Source organism: Anabrus simplex, chromosome 1, assembly GCF_040414725.1.
Source record: "Anabrus simplex isolate iqAnaSimp1 chromosome 1, ASM4041472v1, whole genome shotgun sequence".
Classification (NCBI taxonomy): Eukaryota; Metazoa; Arthropoda; class Insecta; order Orthoptera; family Tettigoniidae; genus Anabrus; species Anabrus simplex.
Genome location: NC_090265.1, coordinates 1,007,748,744 through 1,007,762,433, shown reverse-complemented (window position 1 = coordinate 1,007,762,433; position 13,690 = coordinate 1,007,748,744). Strand labels below are relative to the sequence as shown.

Here is a 13,690-nt window from a genome sequence, read left to right as displayed (position 1 = left end):
TGTTAGTTCTGTCTTTATTCCTCATCATATACATTCCACGCTAGTCTTCCTAGCTGAATATATGCAAGTTATACAAGAGAGAGAATTTATTACCTGACTGATGAGGCGGTTAAGGTTTGCATACGAAGGCCTCTCAATCCCCAGTTTTCTACGACATATGTCATAGATTGCCTCATTATCAACCATAAAAGCACAGTCTGAGTGGTTAATAGTGTTATGTGTTGTTAAGATAGCATTGTATGGCTCAACAACTGCTGTTGATACTTGTGGTGCAGGGTATACTGCAAACTCCAGTTTACTCTTCTTTCCATAATCTTCTGAGAGTTTCTCCATGAGTAAAGATGTGAACCCGGATCCAGTGCCTCCACCAAAGGAATGAAACACAAAGAACCCTTGAAGTCCAGTACACTGGTCTGTGAGCCTTCTTATACGATCAGTAACTTCTTCTATCACCTCTCGACCTATGCTGTAGTGGCCTCGAGCATAATTATTAGCTGCATCTTCTTTACCAGTTATCAGCTGCTCAGGATGAAACAACTGACGATACTTTCCTGACCTCACCTCATCTGTCACAGAATAAAAATATTTAATAATTTCAGTATAAATATAGTTACAGATTTGAGTGAAATTTTATACAGTACATATTTACTAAATTATTTCAAACTCACTTCATATTTTCCTATTTATTTGATTTGTTACACATGATAATGATGGTATTCATGTTGTAGTTTGGGTCAACAGTCCATAGACTGGTTTGATGAAGCTCTGCATACCACCCTGCCAACCTTTGTAATCACAGAAAGAAAGCAAGAGTAACTTTCGAAGTTAAGAATGCAGCTAACACAGATTACGTTAACCTTTATCAGTGCAAGCAGAGTATGAGAATATAAATATAATTAATGTGATACCACTCTGAGGAGCATTCTGAACCTATGATCTATGACATTTCTGTGTAAAGAAAATCAGTAAGAAAGAAAAGTCATGAAAGGAACAAAAATGAAAAACTCCATAGGTCTTGCAAATCTTTTACACTACAGCTTGATTTATTATTGTTGGCTTAGAAACTGGCTCTTGTCTGAAGGAAATTACAGGCACTGCAGTTTGAGATAGGTGGTGGTGGTAGTAGTGGTGGCAGCGGCGGTGGCAAGGATGGTGGTGGTAGTAATTATTATTGACATAAAGGGAAATACAATAAAATAAAAAATCACTCACTGTTAACACTAATAAGAGGAGAAATGAAAGAGGTCTGACCTTTTGCAGAACAAAGGTATTGATAAAAGAAAGGTCAAAACATATTTCTTAATTTGTAAATTTACATTCTGTGTTGTGATCTGTATATTACTCTATATAGCTGACACTGTAATTTGATTGCTTTGTTTAATATTATTATCCATTTGTTGGATGACACCCCATCACTATTTATGCTATTTTTGTCATGACTAAATCCCCCTTAAATTCAACAGGGGTGGCCTACCCTAATGTGCTACTGCACTATAGCACATTCACAATTTTGCTGATTCAAATAATTATAAATGGTATCATTACAAATTAATATTCTGTAAAACATTTTGCATTAGTGCAGTCTTTCCTTTTTTGATCAGGTTGGCCCTGGAGAAACAGTAACTGCGTGCTGCGAATCTTCACACCACATTAGGTTGCCAACTACCATAGCGTGTGATACAGCCGACAGTACCATCTCTTGACGAGGTTAAAAGTAGCCTTAGGCAGACTGATTCTCATCTCACAATTACTTAGAACTGGCCTGCTATTCCTGCCAGTAGAGCATCCTCACTCGCAACCTGCATGTATATGAAGTGTCTTACAAGTTTAATCAAGTAGTATTTCTTTTGTGGCCTCCATAATGAATTCAGTCGATAGTTTATTGAATAATCCATTCTCTAGGAGAAGTATAGAAGGAAAAATAAAGGTGAAACACTTAGGGAGAGGTGGTGAATTTTGTATTAAGAGGAAGTACAACTAGGCAATCATCCTCTTTGAACAAATTAATCGGAAAAGAGAATTAAACAAAACTCTTTATTCAACAGAAGAATTTGGAAGTGAACTAAAAAATATAAGACAAATTATTTTATAGGACCGAAAAGGTCACAAATGAATCAAAAGTGAACAGAAGTTCCCTGAGTAATGGAACACTTTAAATTTGTATACCGTTGATTAATCCACTTTCACATATAAATCGAATGACGAGATCAGCAGTAGTCGTGTCATTACCTAATATGAGTTTGAGTGTCACTGGTACATGTCTTTAAATGACTGTACAGTTGACGGTGTGCCGTAAAACTACCTCTGCCCACAATCTGTATCCATTTATACAGGTGAAAATTTGTATGTTGCCTGAGGGCAACAGTATGCAGTAAAGGATTAAATTTGTATACCGTTGATTAATCCACTTTCACATATAAATCGAATGACAAGATCAGCAGTAGTCGCGTCATTACTTAATATGAGTTTGAGTGTCTCCTGCAGGCCAAGGTTCCGTCTTAGACCAGAGAGATCAGTGCAGGATGTGGGCCACAGTGAAGTCGGCACTACAAGAACACACTGGGGGTGGGGCTTCCCCCTATAGGAGGTAAGAGTGTGTAGATCTTCCATGACCTATCCTCAGCTTACACAAAACTATGGCCTTTCTCCGTAAAGGCTGGAGAGAGGACCATCACATGGTAGTTATCTTCTTAATTGCTCTCAGCTTGTTGGGAATTCGAATAACCAGCCAGTCAGATTCCTAGGACGCCAAGATGGTTCGACATAGCTGAGAACAAATATCCCCAACAGGTATATTTACAGGTCTAGGAGGTGAAAGTACTGCTTCTTTTGCAGCTTCAACCGCAAGGTCATTCCCACAATCCCAACGTGGCTTGGAAACCACGTAAAAGTGATTCTTCTGCCAACATCACACAACCTGACTAGAAGGTCAGGCATCAGTGGGTGTTGCAGGAAACAGGTGTCAATAGACTTCAGAGAACTTAATGAGTCGGTACACATGAGACAGTAGTTTCTTTCATCATGCAGAACTTTCAGGATGGCAAAAACCTCCAGAGTATACACGCTACAAACATTAGGAGAGATCTTCGTGTTTACATTATCAGTGACGAAAGAGCAACATCTAGCCGTATATCTGGTTGTGGAACTAACTACACAAGTACCTCACTAAAAGAACGCTCATGAAAACCAACAATAGTCACATCTAATTCAAAACACAAGCTATCAACTCAAAACCCAGCCAACCGTGTGGCATTCAGACGGTTTTGGTACCTCTGGTGGTATTGAGTACTGAAGATGCATTGATAGTTTGGATGTAGCTGCATTTCATGAATTTTGGCAGCGTACATCAGGAGTAACTGCTGCTTCCTTATTCGTAAAGGTGGAACTCCCGCTTCAGCAAGTAGCTAGAAATGGGGCTAGTATGGAAATCTCCCGTTGCCAGCCTAACTCCACTATGGTAAACACTGTCTAAAAGGTTCAGCATAGATTTTGGATGCTGAACCATAAGCCACACTACCATAGTCCATTCAGGTGAGGACAGCTGCCATGTAGAAACGTAGCAGCACTGCACGGTCAGCCCACCATGAGGTACCGCTGAGAAACTTAAGTATGTTAAGTCTCTGCATGTGAGCATGAATGGAGACCCAGGAAGCTGCAGGTGTCTACCACTGGTAAGACACTGTTTTGCAAGCAGAACTCTGGTTCAGGATGCATAAGCCAACATCAATAGAAGTGTACAACCAAAGTTTTTGCCACTGAAAATCAAAAACCATGTTTCAGGGTCCATCTGTCGACTCTGTTAATAGCTTGCTGTAGATGTCTCTCAGCAACTGCCATCCTTCTGGATCTGAAATGTAGAGCTAAATCATCCACATACAGCGGTGGAACAACTGCGGACTCAGAAATGGCAACTATGCTGTTGATGGCAATTATGAACAGCGTGACACTCAGTACAGATACCTGTGATACTCCATTTTCTTGAATGTAATATTGAGAAAACGCACTCCCCACTCAGATTGAAAGAGCCGGATGGAGTTGAAGTTCTCAATAAACGTTAGCAAATTTCCCTGAAATCTCCACTGGTGTAATATGAAGATAATCAACAGGTAGTGTCGTAAGCTTTCTCTGGGTCACAAGACATGGTGACTGGGAAACAGAGAGTCCAACACCTGATTTTATCATAAATCAGAAAGTAAAAGGCAGTAAAAATTGTGTTTATAATAGAAAATTTCATAGGACAGTGTATGAAACAAGTGTGAGATAAGGAATGCTCTTTTCTGTTTCCCTTGTCTGCTCTTTGGTAACAGTGATTCTCATTCATGCAGTAGAATGGGAATGACTAATTTAGGCCACCTGAACAAATTCATAAAACAACACAAAGATAATATTAAACAAATACAAAATGTGTTGAATCTCAGTGTAAATGTAGCAAAACAGCTATCGTGGATGTTATGAAGAAAAACTGAAACACAAACAACATGCAGAAAGAAAAATGATTGATTGTATCAAGTTTTGTGGGGAATTTGAGCTTACACTGAGAGGTCATGACAAAATCAGTGAACACATGGAATAAAATCAAGTGTTTAAACGGACTTCCAAAACTATTCAAAATGAACTATTATAGTGTGTGTTAAAAGTCTGTCATAAAACAATGAAGGAAGCAGGTTTTGTTGCAGTAATGGCAGACGAAACAGCTAATATCTGTCAACAGTCACAATTGGTACTGGTTTTTCATTACGAAGGTAACAGCGAACCATTTGAAAGGCTTGGGGATTTTATAAACTGGGGGTCAAAGTGGAGATGAAATTTCTTAATGCATCTTAAATGAACTAAATCCTATGTTTAAAGATAAACCTCACATACTAATCATGCAAACATTTGGTGGATGTTCCGTGATGAGTGGCGCAACAGGGGGAGTTGGGCAGATATATTCACTATCTTAGTGCAAAAAAATTGAATTTAATTATGGAAAAAGCTGTTTCACAAAACAAATTTGTAAGGGTGTTATTTCCTTGATTTTTGAACTTTCTCTGCATACTTTTCAAGGTCACCACAATGATTGTCTGTATTGTAATCAGTGGTGGCTCGTCAAATTCCAAGTTGTCCTGTGATTCGGTGGAACTTTAAATCTAGAACCAAGAATTTAGTATTTGAGAACAAGGAAAGTTTGAAAGAATGTTTGCAAGAATTGGAGAAAATATCACATGACAAAAGTTGCCATGGTGCGATTAGTTTGTTATGTTATTTGAATAACAAAGAATTTATTTACTGGTTAACTTTTTTTTAGCAAAATAATGCCAAAATGTAGACCTTTTATACAAACAGTTACAATCAAGATCGAAAGATGCAATGAAAGTAAGGAATGCACAGTCTAATTTCCTAAGTGTTGTGAGGCAGATCAGACACAGCATAGGTCAGAGTCATGCTGAAACAGAAGAGGCCAAAGTGATAGAGAAGTTCTGCACTAAAAAGGAGCGCCGCTTGGACTTCATTATTTTTAAATTAAGTTGTTTCTTTTTCAGTATAATACTGATACTACTTTTTTTGTTAAGTAGTTTGTAGATTTGTTACTCAAGACTAGTTTCAATAGACTGAAGAACCTAACAATATATATAAAAAAAGCATTTCATTTTTTAGCATTAGGTGAGTTTTTATTGGTTTTATTTTAGACCGTAGCACACTTAGCACTTTTGTCACCAGTTACCACTGAAGTTCAAACTACAATTAGTCATCCTATATACAGTATAACTGGGGTGAAGATATGAAGAGAGGAGGATTAGGGAGATCTGAACTCCGAAGACAATAATAATAATAATAATAATAATAATAATAATAATAATAATAATAATAATAATAATAATAATAATAATAATAATAATAATATATATACAATCAGCCATTTCAATCATTAAAATGATGTGGCCTCTTTAAGTCGTGGGTATAGGTAGGCCTTCAACAGTCTTCTCCAAGTAGAACGGTCTTGGGCAGATCTCATCCAAGTGGTACCAGCGATCTTCTTGATATCTTTGTCCCATCTGTCCGGTGGTCTTCCTCTAGGCCTTCGATGTTCTCTCGGACTCCACTCCAGCACTAGTTTTGTCCATCTATCATCATTTCTTCGTGCAACATGGCCAGCCCACTGCCATTTTAAGGAGCGTACTCTCTCTAAGATGTCTTTAACCTTTGTAACAGACCGGATGTCATCAGCTCTTTTCCTATCTTTCTTTGTATAGCCTAGCATTGACCTTTCCATGGCTCTCTGCGCGGTCCAATAATAATAATAAATAATAATAATAATAATAATAATAATAATAATAATAATAATAATAATAATAATAATAATAATAATAATAATAATAATAATAATAATAATAATAATAATAATAATAATAATAATAATAATAATAATAATAATAATAATAATAATAATAATAATAATAATAATAATAATAATAATAATAATAATAATAATAATAATAATAATAATAATAATAATAATAATAATAATAATAATAATAATAATAATAATAATAATAATAATAATAATAATAATAATAATAATAATAATAATAATAATAATAATAATAATAATAATAATAATAATAATAATAATAATAATAATAATAATAATAATAATAATAATAATAATAATAATAATAATAATAATAATAATAATAATAATAATAATAATAATAATAATAATAATAATAATAATAATAATAATAATAATAATAATAATAATAATAATAATAATAATAATAATAATAATAATAATAATAATAATAATAATAATAATAATAATAATAATAATAATATAATAATAATAATAATAATAATAATAATAATAATAATAATAATAATAATAATAATAATAATAATAATAATAATAATAATAATAATAATAATAATAATAATAATAATAATAATAATAATAATAATTGTAAAATCAAGAACTTAAATTACTATTCATGTGAACTTAAAATCTCAAAAATGTAATATTGTTTGACACCCCACTTGCAATAACTGCTTTGTTGACAGCACACTCAAAAGTAATTTTATAGCAATTGAATTTTGCACTGTAGTTGTTCTGTTAACAAACTAGAAGTAATTTCTAATTTCTATATCGACAGTGAAGATGTGCATTCCTGCTGTGTTATGAGTGATGAGTGTTAGAAATACAGTAAAGTCTTGATAATCTGAGGTAACTGTGAGGAAGGTACCTCGGATTTGGAATAACTCGGACTACAAGGAACACCACAGGGAAAATTGTGAAACATGAAAAAAATCGTTAACGACTGAAGCTAAGGTCCTGTACTGTCATTTCTTAGTATTATGGCATGGATTAAGGTTTCTTTTTTTTTTTAATTTCTTAATATACTTCTGTTTCTGAATATTGCATTGTTTCTGTGCAACAATATTATGCCATCGTTTGCAGAGCAGGGTGTCGGTTGGAGTTGACTCTGGTTGTTGTTCTACATAACGTAGTGCTGCCTCCAAAGCAGTGAGACCCTCACTATGAGACATACTTGGCGCCGTCTCTACTAAAACTTCTTCATCGCTATCTTCCGTTGGTTCATTCAACATTTTAATGATTGAAGTGTTTGTAAGTTCATACTGTTCATCACTCTTCATCCATTCTGTAACTTCAATTTCACTAGCATCTTCACATCTGGGTGTTTGTGAGATTAGATCTGACAAGTTTGGTACATCATCATCATTGCTGTCATTGGAATTACTGTCATCAGACTCAGCACTTCCTAAAATCTTCTTCCATGATTTAATGAGTGTCTGGCTTCACTTTGTTCGATGATTCTGCTAACCCATACACTACAGTACGTCCCTCATGGTTATCTGTTTGAGGAAGTTCATGATGTTTTCCTCTCGTTCTGTTGCTTCCAGGAGTGAATGTAGCAGGTGGTACGATACTGTTTTTTTAGACCTTCTAAAATGGCCTGATCCATACATGGGTTGTATCAAACTTATTATGTTAGGGGGTAAAAATAAAGCATGAATTCCATCACATACTAGTTCCTGTTCATTTAGATGTGACCCAGCATTTTCCAGCAATAAAACTGCTTTAATAGACAGACACTTCTTTCTCAAAAACGTTTTTGTTTCAGGCACGACAACAAATATGCGCACAATCTCAGTAGAGGGGAGGCAAAGTATAAATAAACAGAGAATGAAATGCTGTAGAAAACTCATTTTAAATTTGCAAAAAGAAAAATTCAAATAACGTTCGGATTTAATGGAGCCTCGGATTTCCGAGACACAACTGTATATACAGTATACTATAGATACAAACTGTAACAATAAGGTATGGCCAGACTTTCAGGACACATTTCTCACACAAAGAAGAAAATATGTTATATGGACATGGGTCATGAAGTGAAATGAAATGAAATGTTCAAAATGACCTCTGTTAGCACTGACAGTAAGAAAGAGTTTCATATGGTAAGCTGGTATGTTCTGTTTCTGTATATTTCCCATGATTAATGTACTATATAGAGCTGTAGAAAATGAGTTCTAACACAGAAATAAAGCATTTCTGGACCCATGTCCATATAATGTATTATTTTCTTCTACATGAGAAGGACAGGGAAGGAAGTGACTGCGGCCTTAATTAAGATACAGCTTTATGATAGTCAACATGAACAGGATCAGCTGAATTAGGTCACTAAGGGGGATAGCAGCAAACATCCAGGATCAGAGCTTTCAGCAGAAACTTGCCAAATGGAAGCCCCAAAATGTAATAACAGGTCTTCCAACAGTAGGTGTGTTGGTTTTGTCAGCATTCATCACTTAACCTAAGTAGAATCCCATATACTACGTGAGACTAAAGGTTTTAAAGTCTATCATTCGTACAAACTACCTCACTGACCAGCATTAACCTTGTTATTAAAATTTTTTCTTTGAATTCCCAATGGTCCTTTAAATATATTTAAGCTGAACTGAACAACTTGTTGACATGAAATTTATCAGTATACAAGTACAGGGTGCGGCAGAAATACCTGACGAAATTCAGACGTAAATAACTCAGCAAAGCAACAAGCCATTCACAATTTTGTTGCACAGTTTAAAAGAGCAGGGTTTACCATTTATGTCACATACAGTAGATTGGAGCGAACTAAAGGTTGTATTGGCCACAGCTTTCAAACAGGTGTTATTGTTGTGGTGCGCGATCTTGGCCTTGGAGAACACGTGCATCGTCTCGTCCGGGCTAGTCAGTCAGCCAATCGCTAGCATGGCGTGGAGTGGTGAACACCGAGATTTCGTGATAGAAACTTATTTCAAAAATGCCGACTCTGTTATCACAACACAGCGTTTGTTTTGCAGACACTTTGGCTTAGGTCGACATGAGAAAGTTTCGAGCAGGAACACCATTCTGTTATGGGTGAGCGGTTTGAGAAAAAGTGGTTCGAGTTTGAAAGCGAAGCCGCCTGATAGGCCTCGTAGCATCCGAACACTAGAGACCGTCTGTGCAGTGAGACATGCCGTTACGCAATCTCCTCAACTTCAGGGAGAGGCTTCAGAGGTGCATCGAACAGGACGGTCAGCATTTGGAGGACATTATTTTTGAAACTTAGTGTGTATGTGTATGTGACACAAATTGCAAACACTACTCTTTCCAACTGTGCAATAAATCTTTAAATGGCTTGTTGCATTGCTGAGTTATTTACATTTGAAATTCATCAGGTCTTTCTGCCGCACCCTGTATCTAGAGAGAGAGTGGGGGGGGGGGGGGTGAGGAAGGGATGAAGAGAGACAGAGAGAGAAATTTCTAACTCAACAGATCACTTTTCCTTGCCAGATGATAGAATATGAACGCTACACACTGTTGAGGTACATACACAGAAAAAGAAGGCTAAGGGTACGAACACAAAGAAAGCAGGTTTCCCGCTTTCAGACAACCGGCACCGCCCAGCACCAAGAATGTTTGAATGTTAGCAAATGAGATACACACATGCAAGAAGCAGGTTCATACTTGTCACCGCTTGCAACCCATGCTGATAAGTTTAACTTACTACTGGAATGGATCATTTAGTTCTTGTTCAGTGGTTGTCAGGGCAGGTCAAGTGCAGACAAGAAAAAAGAAATGGATAGTGAGGTTTTAATCACTGCTTGTACTATAAACTTTCTATATGGGACAAACAAGACAATAGGCCTACCATTGCAACAGAAATGTGGTGGATAAGTGCTGGGAAGAAATAAGTGCAGAAATGAATGGAGATGGTAAGTTTAGTACAAAACGCCATTTGGAATATTAAATTCCAAAGGCACATTCAGCCATTTTTCTGGCTCGTGACAAAATGGTTATTGAAACGTTGTTCAAACGTTAAATTGTTTCCACCAAAAGTTTTCAACAAATGTGGAAGTAGCGAGTATGTTTCATCGCCTAACAACATGAAAGGGCATCTAAAATTGGCGTTAGGTAAATTGTTCAGTTTGGAAATTTCTAGTTGTTTATTGTGAAGCAACTGGTAAAGGTCAGAAGCTCTGATGATATTTGCATCACTCTGTTCTTTATATCTCCCTATGCCCACAGTTATAAATTTGTATCTCCAACACCTTACAGCACAACTGAATAAAAGTTTTTAGAATTATAAAACATAAAGCCTGAGTGTGTTGGGCATTTTATGCAGACATATTTCGCATTAACAGCACGAGTAGCATGAGTAAACTTCAAAATGTGATAGAAATCTGCTATAGATTAAAACCTGTCCCTTGTTGGTATGGGTACATGTCTTGGATGTAGCTCACACAACAACCATCTTAGCAACGATTTTCCCCACTGTAGATGCTCCCATTCTAAAAAAAGTAAAAGCAAGGACCTTGAATGAAGATTCAGTTGAAAAATATATGACTGCAAAATTGGTCAATTTAATATGTACCAGTATGTGTTATGTAAATACTGATTCACACTAGTTCTAACCTATAGACTAACTTGTGTTAGTTTTAGAAACAAAACTGCAGAAGTAGAAGTATCTAAGAGACCAGTTTGCTGTTGAGCAAAGGAATTCCACCATCCCATTTTCAGGTGATGCAGGCAATGCCCACACACTGAAATGGTCATACCATGATGACATTTGTTAGACTTAGTTTCTAACGATTAAAATATAAGAGGTACAGAACTAAAGGAGGCCACTGAAGAACTAATTAAAAATAGAGGATTGTGGCAACCGATCACTTTTTGTGACAGGAAGTACACCATAAGTGGTCAGAACATTCTCAAGAGATCAGTATCTGCAGGCACCCTTACCGTGACACTATGCTTAGCTAATTGCTATACTTTTCTTTTCTTTTTTTTTTTAGAGTAAATTTGTAGCCTATTTCATTACTGAAATATGATCATAGAAATCTTGTTTATCTGTTCCATATTTAAAGATACAACCTACTTACCTACTACGGTTGGCTCCAAATCAACCATAATTGCACGAGGTATCATTTTCCCACATTCCGTTTCTGAGAAGAACGTGTTGAAACAGTTATCTGAAGAGGCACATGTCTTCTCTGACGGCATGGTGCCATCAGGTTGAATACCGTGCTCCAAGCAGTAGAGTTCCCAACAGGAGTTGGCCATCTGGACCCCTGCTTGTCCCACGTGAACTGAAATGCATTCCCTCTGAAACATGCAGAAAATAAATATTTTAAAACTATCTTTGTTTACTGGTCATGCTTATGTAGAAACATTATTAAAATGGTTGATGGCATTGTATCCTTGACTTTGTAACTGATTAATACATTTATTTATCTATTTTATTGTAAATAATTGTTTTTAGATTGTGAGGAATGAATAATTGGAAGGAAAATAAAATGCCTTATTTTACACACATTGAAACGATTAAGTGTGAACAAAAAGGACTTTTTGGTTGGTCTTTTATGGTATTTCTCTTCTTCCTATTTGGATTTGTAGATTTAGCCATTTTACGATCGTATGCCCTTCCTGATGCTAATCTTTTGAACAGAGATGTCTGTGCTGGTTGACAGTGCTGTGTTGTATGTAGATGAAGCGTATTAAATGTATTAATTTACTGTACATAGTTAAAATTCCCAGCCTGGCCAAGAATCGTACTAATGACCAGTATGCTAACCATTCAGCCATGGAACTAAGCAATAGTATATCTTAAAGTGGGTCCAAACTTATTGCGTATCTCCGTATCGTGTCTTCGTTGCATATCATCCAGCGATACGATACGATACGATGCAACGTGAGAATTTTTCTGCACTGCATCATCCATGTGTATCCGTATTCGAGAACCCATATCAAATCCATGCATCGGGAAGAAATGAGCTGAATCTCAGTTTCACGCCAGCTTCCAATAAGCAATGACTACACTTAACTTGAAGGTAGCAGTGGCCACGTATGCTAATGCTAATAAGAAATCAGGACACTTATGGATATCACAGATTTATGCTAGTACGGCAGTATAAAAATGGGTCCCTTCTGTTGGCGGGCATAAATTTTCAATCAGTCAGTTGAATGGACAAAAAATTCACAAGGATGCATTCCATGGATCCCATTTTTTGTCATTTTATTAAAATCTTCTGCGTTTTGCTCGTGGCTTTACGTCGCACCGACACAGATAGGCCTTAAGGCGACGATGGGATAGGAAAGGCCTAGGAGTTGGAAGGAAGCGGCCGTGGCCTAATTAAGGTACAGCCCCAGCATTTGCCTGGTGTGAAAATGGAAAACCACAGAAAACCATCTTCAGGGCTGCCGACAGTGAGATTCGAACCCAGTATCTCCCGGATGCAAGCTCACAGCCGCGCGTCCCTAACCGCACGGCCAACTCGCCCGGTTTCTGTGTTTTGGGTATTTCCATATCGCGTCCTTCTTCTCCTTACTCCACTACATTACGACTATAAACACTGAATCGAAAATACGAATAAGTAGCACGTCTGCACTGCGCATCGTCCCTTTGATGTGACGGCAAAAGACCTCCAAGTGAGCGAACAAGCCGTTGCATATCACCGTATCAACATTTTGCAACGTTATGACGACACGGGGTACCTTCCAAACTGTTACGGTACGCAACGGAGATACGATACGGGGATACGCAACAAGTCTGGACCCGCCTTAAGATGTTTGTATTTATTATTATTATTATTATTATTATTATTATTATTATTATTATTATTATGGAGGAAAATCGCACAATGTGCATACATGAAGTAAAAATAACTTAATTACACAGTTTAACTAAATATACTGTTCTTTTTGGCGTGGTATCGTTGGCAAATTTTCCCACACAATTAACAAACACAATTTTCATCTGGTTCGTGGATGGTATTTTCTATGGCACAGCTTGTAATGAAATCCACGGACCGCGAAGCGCGATATGATATGCCGCAGTTCGTAGGCAGAATTCATCCATTCTGACGTCATCATAGCGTCTGTTCGGTACATATCTATCCATATTTTCGCTTTTTTTTAATCCTACAGAGAACATTAAGAACAAGAATAATGAACTTGCCAGGGTCAATTCCTACAAGTACTTAGGCGTGTCTTTTCAAACAAACACGGAAGAGTGTTCACCAAACACACCAAAGACAGAGCAGCAATGAACGACATCGAGGTCCTTCGACAAATATTATAGAGACAGAAATAGCCCTATTCCACGTCAAGATTTCCCTATCATGGCATACGCCTTAGAACACTTATCACAGGATAACCTAGCTACACTAGAAA

At 36.7% G+C, this 13,690-nt stretch overlaps 1 protein-coding gene across 1 annotated transcript in view; it reads right to left on the bottom strand.

Moving 5' to 3' along the window:
* Nucleotides 1-11,623, bottom strand: part of LOC136857890 (tubulin alpha chain) — a 39,728-nt gene extending 28,105 nt beyond the window's left edge. Inside the window, exons 1-2 of the mRNA XM_067136928.2 lie at nucleotides 11,401-11,623; nucleotides 94-566 (exon numbers count right to left, since the gene is read on the bottom strand). Coding sequence (XP_066993029.1) covers nucleotides 94-566; nucleotides 11,401-11,581 — 654 coding nt within the window. The 5' untranslated portion in view covers nucleotides 11,582-11,623. The remainder of the gene's footprint in view (nucleotides 1-93; nucleotides 567-11,400) is intronic.
* Nucleotides 11,624-13,690: the final 2,067 nt, after the last annotated feature.